General features: G+C 51.0%; 1 protein-coding gene across 1 annotated transcript; it reads right to left on the reverse strand.

The window, feature by feature from the left end:
* Nucleotides 1-2,601: 2,601 nt before the first annotated feature.
* Nucleotides 2,602-8,445, reverse strand: LOC113222040 (dynein intermediate chain 2, axonemal-like; the record flags this gene model as incomplete). The annotated part of the gene is made up of 3 exons (XM_026451372.1): nucleotides 2,602-2,829; nucleotides 6,670-6,792; nucleotides 8,306-8,445. Coding segments are annotated over 3 exons (491 nt in total), but the record flags the coding sequence as incomplete, so codon positions are not given.
* Between the last annotated feature and the right edge of the window lie 1,368 nt (nucleotides 8,446-9,813).

Here is a 9,813-nt window from a genome sequence, read left to right on the forward strand (position 1 = left end):
TATTTGAGATGCTGTTAATCTCTGACCCTACCCCCAACCTTGTCCTTGCAAGAGACATGTGCTGTGGTGACTCAAGGTTTAAAGGATTTTGGGCTGTGCAGGGTGTGCTTTGTTAAACAAGTGCCTGAAGGCAGTATGCTTGTGAAAAGTCATCACCATTCTCTTAATCTCAAGTACCCAGGGACACATACACTGCCAAAGGTCGCAGGGACCTCTGCATAGGAAAGCTAGGTATTGTCCAAGGTTTCTACCCATGTGATAGTCTGAAATATGGCCTCATGGGAAGGGAAAGACCTAATCGTCCCCCAGCCTGACACCTGTGAAGGGTCTGTGCTGAGGAGGATTAATATAAGAGGAAAGAAGGCCTCTTGGCAGTTGAGATAGAGAAAAGCATCTGTCTCCTGCCCATCCCTGGGCAATGGAACATCTCGGTGTAAAACACGATTGTATGTTCTATTTACTGAGATGGGAGAAAACCGCCTTAGGGCGAAAGGTGGGACTTGCTAGCGCAATGCTTCTCTTTATGCACTAAAAAGGTTTATGGAGATGTTTGCATATGCATATCAAGGCACGGCACTTTTCCTTAAACTTATGTCACAGAGATGTTTATTCATATGTCTTACTGCTGACCTTCTGCCTACAATGATCCTATCATCCTGCCACTTCCCTTTTTCTAAGATGGTAAAGATAATGATCAATAAATGCTGAGGGAACTCAGAGACCGGTGCCAGCGCGGGTCCTCTGTATGCTGAGCGCCGGTCCCCTGGGCCCACTTTTTCTTTCTCTATACTTTGTCTCTGTGTCTCATTTCTTTTCTCAAGTCTCTCGTTCCACTTGACGAGAAACGCCCACAGGTGTAGAGGGGCAGGCCACCCCTTCAGGAACAATGTGCTGCCCTTCTCAGCCAGCATTCCTACCCCTGTAGAATGACATCGAACCAGGTTTCTGCTCCAAAGCAAGGACTGGCTGAGTCACAAGCCCTGGGGAGCTCCTTAACAAGCCCATTCCTAGGCTAAGCCTAAGATTCTGTTAGTAATCTTAAGTAAGCCTAAGATTCTGTTAGCCTAAGATTCCCAGGGTTGGGGCTGGGAATCTGGATTTTAAAAAAATCACTCCTCAGCCAGGCACAGTGGCTCATGCCTGTAATCCCAGCACTTTGGGAGGCCGAGGCAGGTGGATCACCTGAGGTCAGGAGTTCGAGACCAGCCTGGCCAACATGGTGAAACTCCGTCTCTACTAAAAATACTGGCAGGCGCCTGTAGTCCCAGCTACACGGGAAGATGAGGCAGGAGAATCGCTTGAACTCGGGAGGCGGAGGTTGCAGTGAGCCAAGATCATGCCATTGCATTCCAGCCTGGGGGACAAAGCAAGACTCCATCTCAAAAACAAACAAACAAAAACTCCTCCCAGGAGATTCTGATGCAAACAGATGTGGGAAGCACTGGAACCAAAGATGATCATTAGGGTTGATGGTGGCACTGACATTGCAGCAGTCTGTGGCTCTGTGGGCAGGAAAGGAGCCCCAGGATGTTTTTTTTTTTTTTAGCAAGAGAAAAAAGGAATTTATTTATACATCAATGCACAATACCCACAGGAGCGCCCGGGAGTGAGTGACTCAAGGGGGTGGTTAGAATTCGGGTTTATTACCCAACTTAAGAGATGAAGAGGAGGAGGAGAAAGGGCTCTTTTAGGCAAGGTACAGGGGCCCTAAGAAAAACGGAGGGGGATGTGATAGTCCAAGCTTCTCTGGTCTAACCATTGTGCTCACAGCTGTCTCAAGCTCCTTGTCTGTTGCTCCCCTCAGAGGAGTGGGCACTGAGCAAGACAGGCTATGCCGCATTGCTGAATCGTACCAAGGCACCCACATTTCCCAGCCAAGCTTCCTGGGTTCACACCCCAGCTCGGCTCCTCACTAGCTGGGAGAGCAGGAGCGAGTGGCTTGGTCTCTCTGCAGCCCATTTCCCTGACATGAAAAATGAGATGAGGAGAAGAGCAATGCTGCCTCCTCCTAGGGGTATTTTGAGGATTATGAAAATTAAACCAGCCAGGCGCAGTGGCTTACGCCTGTGATCACAACACTTTGGGAGGCCGAAGTGGGCAGATCACCTGAGGTCAGGAGTTCAAGACCAGCCTGGCCAATGTGGCGAAACCCCATCTCGACTAAAAATACAAAAATTAGCTGGGCATGGTGGCAGGTGCTTGTAGTCTCAGCTACTCGGGAGGCTGAGGCAGGAGAGTCACTTGAACCTGGGAGGTGGAGGTTGCAGTGAACCGAGATCACACCACTGCATTCAGTCTAGGGAATTAAGCAAGACTGTGTCTAAAAAAAAAAAAAAAGGAAAGAAAATTAAGCCATGGCCATTATTTTTAGCAGCTGGGTGGTTTGAAGCCTGTCGCTTTGTGGAGTGGCTGGAGCAAGTCACTTGCTAACACGAGTTCGGGTGTTTGTGGAAGGCTTTTTTCTCCATTTTACATATGGAGGCTCAGGACTCTCCCGGGCCCAGCTGGGCCCCCTCCATCCCCCCCCGTCCCCAGCATCCCCTCCTGTCCCCAGCATCCCCTCCCGTCCCCTGCATCCCTTCCCATCCCTAGCATTGCCTCTTACTTGGTCCACATGATGGACGATTCCCGGCTGTCTTCAGACCAGATGCGGGCTGTCCAGTCACCAACCGTCAGGAAGTTCTTCGGGTAGAAGGGGTTTCTCTGGAGGGCATAGACGGGGCCATGATGGCCCGGGAAGGTGCACACAATCTTCTCAGCTGACGTCTTGGCCTTGCGGTTGCAGGAGATGATGATGCCCTGCTCAGTCCCCACCATGAACTTGGTGGGCTGTGGAAGGAGTGACACGGGGCGGGGGAAGGCTCCATGAACCATCAACTCGGATTAGCGGGCATGGACAGGAGCCTGCTTGGGGGGTCTGCAGGCCCTAGAAAGGCCCTCAGATCAAGCCTCGGCAAGGGCTGTGGCCCCTCCTGGAGAGCTGTCCCCACTCTTCCTGGGCTCCTCAGAGCCCACCTTTCTGGAAGTTGCTCAAGGAGCCTGTGCTGAATGAAGTCCTCCCTGGCTCCCCCAGTCCTGGAGGGTCATCACTAGCCCCTTCTGCCGAGCATCACTGTGTCCTCAAAGCATTTGGCCATCAAGATCCTGAATGTTTGTTTACAGAGAGAGTAAAGAAGACCCAGGGAGGGGACGCAGGGTGGTCCACCCAGATCACTCACAGGATGGGCAGAGCCTTCCCTGGCAGGATAGTGACGTTTGTCATAGCATTGTTCAGGCTGGTGTCCCTGAGAACTCAGAGCAGGTGACCAACCAGCACTCAGGAAGCCAGCTGGCAGTCGGTGATGTAATTCACTCCCCTACTGCGGGTGGGTGAGCTCTTTGAGGGGCGCAAGCTTGTCTGACATGGGTCCATCGCCCACGAACTGAGCTTTAGTAGTTACTCACTTTGCTGCGGACTGAATGCACAAAGGCCGGTCTCCTGACTCCTGACCCAGTGCTCCCTCTGTGTCTCTGAGCATGACCCCCTCCATCATGCAATGCCCTGCCTTGTTTACTGTTCCATGTCTTAACTTCCGGGCTAGACTGGACAGCCTCCACCAGCAGGGCCTGAGCCTACAATGGCGCTGTGTCCTCAGCATTCCAAATGGAAAGAACAGCTGAGTGAGGTAGGGGAGGGGCACGCTGAGGGGAGGGCCTTTGTCAATGGGCTCAGATGTCCTCTGCTGGTGGTGAACCTGCCCCTGTAGAGCTCCCAGGTTTTAGGCAGAGGTTGCAGTGAGCCAAGATCATGCCACTGCACTCCAGCCTGGCCTACAGAGCAAGACTTCACCTCAAAAAAAAAAAAAAAAAAAAAAAAAGAGAAAGAAAAAAAAAAAAAAAAAAAGAAAAAGAACTCCTAGTTTATTTATTTATTTATTTCTTGAGACAGGGTCCGGCTCCATTGCCCAGGCTGGAGTGCAGTGGTACGATCTTGGCTCACTGCATCCTTGACCTTCTGGGCTCAAGCAATACTCCCACCTCAGCCTCCCACGTAGCTGGGACCACAGGCACACACCACCAGGGTCAGCTAATTTTTGTATTTTTTGTAGGGACAGAGTCTCCCTATGTTGTCCAGACTGGTTTCAAACTCCTAAGCTCAAGCGATCTGCACACCCTGGCTTCCCAAAGTGCTGGGATTACAGACCTGAGCCACTGCACCTGGCGTCTCCCCCAGGTTTTTTATTTTTATTTTTTAAAAAACGTATTGTTTTATTGTGCATTTTCTTCTACCAGAAAATTACTAAAATGATAAATATAAAATCTCTAGAAAATACCCAGAATATGGCCAGGTGTGGTGGCAGAGGCATGAAAATCACTTGAACCTGGGAGGCAGAGGTTGCAGTGAGCCAAGATCATGTCACTGCACTCCAGCCTGGGCAATAGAGTGAGACTCTGTCTCAAAAAAAAAAAAAAAAAAAAGAAGAAAAAAAAAATTAGACTGGCGTGGTGGCATGCGCCTGTGGTCCCAGCTACTCAAGAGGCTGAGGCTTGAGCCCAGAAGGTAGATGTTGCAGTAAGCTGAGATCACACAACTGCACTCCAGCATGGGCAACAGAACGAAACCATGTCTCAACAAAACAAAACAAAAATCTGGGCTTCAAGTTGGGTGTCAAGGGCAAGTGAAAAGACCAAGCTTGAGAGGTCCAGAGAAGAAAGTATTCAAGCCGACTGCACACTGCCCGTCAGTGAGCCAGGGAGAAAGGCCACCCAGATCTGAGTGGCCCATCGCACCTCTGGCCTCAGACTTCGTGGCGGGCTGCGGGTGGATACCCTGGGCCTTAGAGTTGGAACCCTGGGTTTGAGTCCCGGCTTTACCAGGTACTAGGACTCACAACGTAATCTCATGAACACTCATCGTGTGTATCTGGCAAGTATGGATAAAAACTTTACCCCACGAAATGGTTATAGGCGATTGCACGAGCTTATGAAATCAGGCAGCCACAAGTGTCCAGCACACCGTGTGCACCCTGCAAGGGCCAGACGTGGAGGAGATGGCCCTAGTTGTGATGTGGTCACATGTCTAGCACTTGGCCTAGAAAGCCTCGCCTCTGGGACAGAATGTTCTCCTGAGCCCTCTCCACCCCAACCGCCATGCCCAGTGCCTTGTCCTCTGGGGAGGGGTCATTTAACTTGTCTCCTCATCCCACCAACATTCATCTCTCAGCCTTGAGCTAGGGTTGCCCAGGCAGGTTCGAGGCCAGAGCCTCCCAAAGCCCTAGGAATGATAGCACATGACCCCGAAGCAAACAAGTGACACCTCCAAGGGGGAACCAGGCCTGGGCTGCGCTGAGACATAAACCAACACTCAGCCCGAGCCAAAAACCAACAACAAGGGAAAGGTATCTTCTTACTCTAGTGAGGAAAGCTTCCTTTACTGCTTCTAGAAGCTTCCCTCCTCTAACACATTTGCATTATGCTCAAACTTTGATATTTTCTGTTTTTCTTTTATTTTCTTTGTTTTTTTGAGATGGAGTTTCACTCTTGTCGCCCAGGCTGGAGTGCAATGGCACGATCTTGGCTCACCGCAATCTCCACCTCCTGGGTTCAAGCGATTCTCCTGCCTCAGCCTCCTGAGTAGCTGGGATTACAGGTGTACACCTCCATGCCCAGCTTATTTTGTATTTTTGGTAGAGATGGGGTTTTTCCATATTGGTCAGACTGGTCTTGAACTCCCAGCCTCAGTTGATCTGCCCACCTTGGCCTCTCAAAGTGCCAGGATTACAGGTGTGAGCCACCGTGCCCGGCCCTTTTTTTCTTTTCTTATGTAGGGATAGGGTCTTGCTATGTTGCCCAGGCTGGTCTTGAACTCCTGGGCTCAAGTGATCCCCCCACCTCCCAAAGTGCTGGGATTACAGGTGTGAGCCACTGTGCCTGGCCTCACATTGATACTTTTCTTCCTTTCTTTTTCTTTCTTTCTTTCTTTCTTTCCTTCCTTCCTTCCTTCCTTCCTTCCTTCCTTCCTTCCTTCCTTCCTTCCTTCCTTTTTCTTTCCTTTTTTTCTCTCTCCCTCTCTTTCTTTCTTTTTTGGTAAAGATTTGGGGGATCTTACTATGTACCCAGGCTGGTCTTGAATTCTTGGCCTCCCAAAGTGCTGGGATTACAGATGTGAGCCACCCTGCCCAGCCTCAACTTTGATATTTCTTTGTCATTCTTTCTCAGTTACTGAACACCGAGACCATGCATGTGCTCTGGTTTTCCAAGGAGCCTGGTCTGACCTCATTTTCCTATCCAGAACCTCTTCTTTCCCTGGAGGAAGGCAGGTGGCCAGTCTAGGGCCCCGATGCCAGGCAGGGCCAGGCCTCCTTATGTTGGTCCTGGGCGTGACCTTCCCCAGGAAACAGGGCTTTTCTGGAATTGTCCTGTCAAAAGATTGCCCTCTGCGTTCAGCTGGGCCACGGGCCAAAAGATGACTTGGTGCCAAGACAACGGTGTCCTTCTTCGAGAAGCTCTGCTGCCCCCTGCTGGAAAGTTGTTGTAAAGGCCACACACGCCTAGGATGCGGGCAGTGAGGTTGGCCTCCCTGGGCTGTTGCTGGGTTCCACAAGCACCTGATATCCTAGCAATGGCCTGTCTTTAGCCCTGGCTGCCCTGGCAATGCAAGTCAGGGAAAGGACAGCAAGGGACACTCACCAAAGTAGATTCGAACTCCAGGGAGATGGCCCCCAAGGCATTTTCCAACTGCTCCTTTTTGGTGATGTCCATGATCACGACCTCAGTGGGCTCACTCATCTTTCGGATGTCCCACCACATGACCTGGCAGGAGGTGGGGCGACAGCGACGGTGAGACTTCGAGGCCCTGTATTTCCCCTGGCTTTTGCCTTTTCCACCCTCGCCCCACCTTCCTGGGGTCAGCCACTGGGCCACAAAAGATGGAGCTCCCAGCAATTCGTGGGAGCAAATACACTTTGAGGATTGCTGCTCTGTCCCCACTTCCCACACCTGGCTGCTCATCAGAGTCACCGACAAGCTTCATACAACCCAGATGCTGAGGCCTCGCCCTCGACCTACTGAATCAAAACCTCCAGGTGCAAGGCCAAGAATCTGTGTATGCCAAGACACCCCGCAATAAGGCGATATCCAGCAATGTTAAAAATGCATGTGTGCAGCCGGGCGTGGTGGCTCACACCTGTCATCCCAGCACTTTGGGAGGCTGAGGTGGGCGGATCACGAGGTCCGGAGATCAAGACCATCCTGTCTAACATGGTGAAACCCTGTCTCTACTAAAATAAAAAAATAATAATACAAAAATTAGCCGGGCGAGGTGGCGGGCGCCTGTAGTCCCAGATACTCGGGAGGCTGAGGCAGGAGAATGGCATGAACCCAGGAGGCGGAGCTTGCAGTGAGCCAAGATGGCACCACTGCACTTCAGCCTGGGTGACAGAGCAAGACTCCATCTCAAAAAAAAAAAAAAAGCATGTATGCTCTGACCTAGAAGTCCCACTGCCAGCAATGTCTGCTGTAGATGTATCCCCGTATGTGTGCAATAATCTGTGTATAAAGATGCTCTTTGCTACATTTTTTGGGGGGTAGCAACAAAATATTAGAATCCATATATAAATTATGGTACACCCACAGGATGCAATTATTAACAGGCAGGGGGCGGCGGTGTATGAAATATGATGAAACTATCTCCAAGGTACACACAATGAAAAACATCAAGTACAGACTAGAGTGTAAAGTGCAAAAAGAAAGCGTGAAGAAGAGAGAGATGTGTTTCCTTGCATATGCAGAGACTAGCTCCAGAGACAGACATAGGAGAGGGAGGGAGAGGAGAAAGTGCAGGCACAGGTGAGAGGAAGGCATTTTCTGTTTTGCACACTTTAGATTCTATTCCGAGGGCATGTATTATCACTACTCAATTTAAAAATAAAGTGCATGGCCGGGTGCGGTGGCTCATGCCTGTAATTCCAGCACTTTGGGAGGCTGAAGTGGGTGGATCACCTGAGGTCAGAGTTCGAGACCAGCCTGGTCAACATAGTGAGGCACCATCTCTGCTAAAAATAAAAAATCAGTCAGGCATGGTGGCAGGCATCCGTAGTCCCAGCTACTCCGGAGGCTGAGGCAGGAGAATTGCTTGAACCCAGGAGGTGGAGGTTGCAGTGAACCTAGATCGCGCCATTGCACTCCAGCCCGGGCAACAAGAGTGAAACTCCATCTCAAAATAAAATGTGTTAAAGGAAATGTCCCCAGGGATTCTGATGGGGAACCAGGGAACAGTTACTGCCTCTCCCTTCCCTCCCCTCCCCAGTGTCTGGCTGGTGGGTACCTGCCCATCTGTGGATGCTGAGAAGCACTCGGTGCCCGTCTTCGACTGCAGCCAGATGGTGCCATACACAGGGTCTCGGTGGCTGAACTCAATGGTGGATAGCTCCGCCACCAGGCTGCCCTTTCGGGTGTCCCAGCAGGCTGGTGAGGAAGGAGATGAAGAAGGAGTGGAGGGGGCACAGGCCTCCTTCCTTGGGGCAGGGAGCAGGGGAGAGAGGGGGGCTGCTGCTTTTGGTTTGGCAGATATGTGGTGTTTTAGAATCAGGGTTTGGTTCAAATCAGCCTGAGTTTCCTATCAGCCCCCACAGACTCTCTGGAGAGACTCCCAGCGTGCAAGCTTCATTCAGTTCCTTGAGCCCCTCCCTACCCAACACTCAGCCCTGGGAAAGCCTCTGGGGATAGCATAGGCAGAGTGGCAGGGGAACACATGAGGGTGGTCAGGGAAGGCCTCCTGGAGGAAGTGACAGGTAGCTGAGATGGAAGACAAGCCTCAAGGTGGAGGGAGCCAGGCGAGAGGAGAGCTGAGTCCCTACCACAGGGAAGAGCACGTGGAAGGGCCCCATTTAGGTGACTCTGTCTGCTGCATTAGCTCTTTCCCTTTTATCCTTTGCACCTCTGCTGCCTCTGCTGGAAAGAAACTCACAGAGGAGCTTTAGCCTTTACTGTGATCTGTTATTAGTGCTTTGCCAAGAAAGACGGGAAGGTTATCTGTCCTTTGTCCTGTTAGATTTCGTTTCCATTTTCCCATGAATGCACAATGAGGGCTCACCCTGTCACTCGGAGCTGTTTCTAGGAAAGGCCGTTTTGTAAAATAACAAAAGATCTCTGCTTAGTTCATAAGCTTTGACTTAGTATTTCTCCAAGTCCAAGGCATTTGCTCCTGAACTAAGCTGGCCCAGAAATACGTTTCCTTAGATAAGCCTGCTCAGCCAAGCACAGTGGCTCATGCCTGTAATCCTAGCACATTAGAGGCTGAGGCAAAAGGATTGCTTGAGCCCAGGAATCTAATACCAGCTTGGGCAACATAGTGAGATCCCGTCTCTACAAAAAATTTAAAAACTAGCTGGGCATGGTGGCACGTGCCTGTAGTCCCCGCTACTCGGGAGGCTGAGGTGGAAGAATTGCTTGAGCCTGGGAGGTTGAGGCTGCAGTGAGCCATGATCGTGCCACTGCACTCCAGCCTGGGTGACAGAGCAAGACCCTGTCTCAAAAAATAAAAATAAGCCAGGTGTGGTGGCTCACACCTGTAATCCCAGCACTTTGGTAGGTTGAGGTGGGTAGATCACTTGATGTCAGGAGTTCAAGACCAGCCTGGCCAACACAGTGAAACCCCATCTCTACTAAAAATATAAAAAAATTATCTGGGCATGGTGGTGGGCACTTGTAATCCCAGCTTCTCAGGAGGCTGAGGCATGAGAATCGCTCGTGCCTGGGAGGCGGAGGTTGCAGTGAGCTGAGATCACGCCACTGCACTCCAGTCTGTGCAACAAAGCAAGACTGTCTCAAAAA

The sequence above is a fragment of the Piliocolobus tephrosceles genome, unplaced genomic scaffold, assembly GCF_002776525.5.
Source record: "Piliocolobus tephrosceles isolate RC106 unplaced genomic scaffold, ASM277652v3 unscaffolded_29000, whole genome shotgun sequence".
Classification (NCBI taxonomy): Eukaryota; Metazoa; Chordata; class Mammalia; order Primates; family Cercopithecidae; genus Piliocolobus; species Piliocolobus tephrosceles.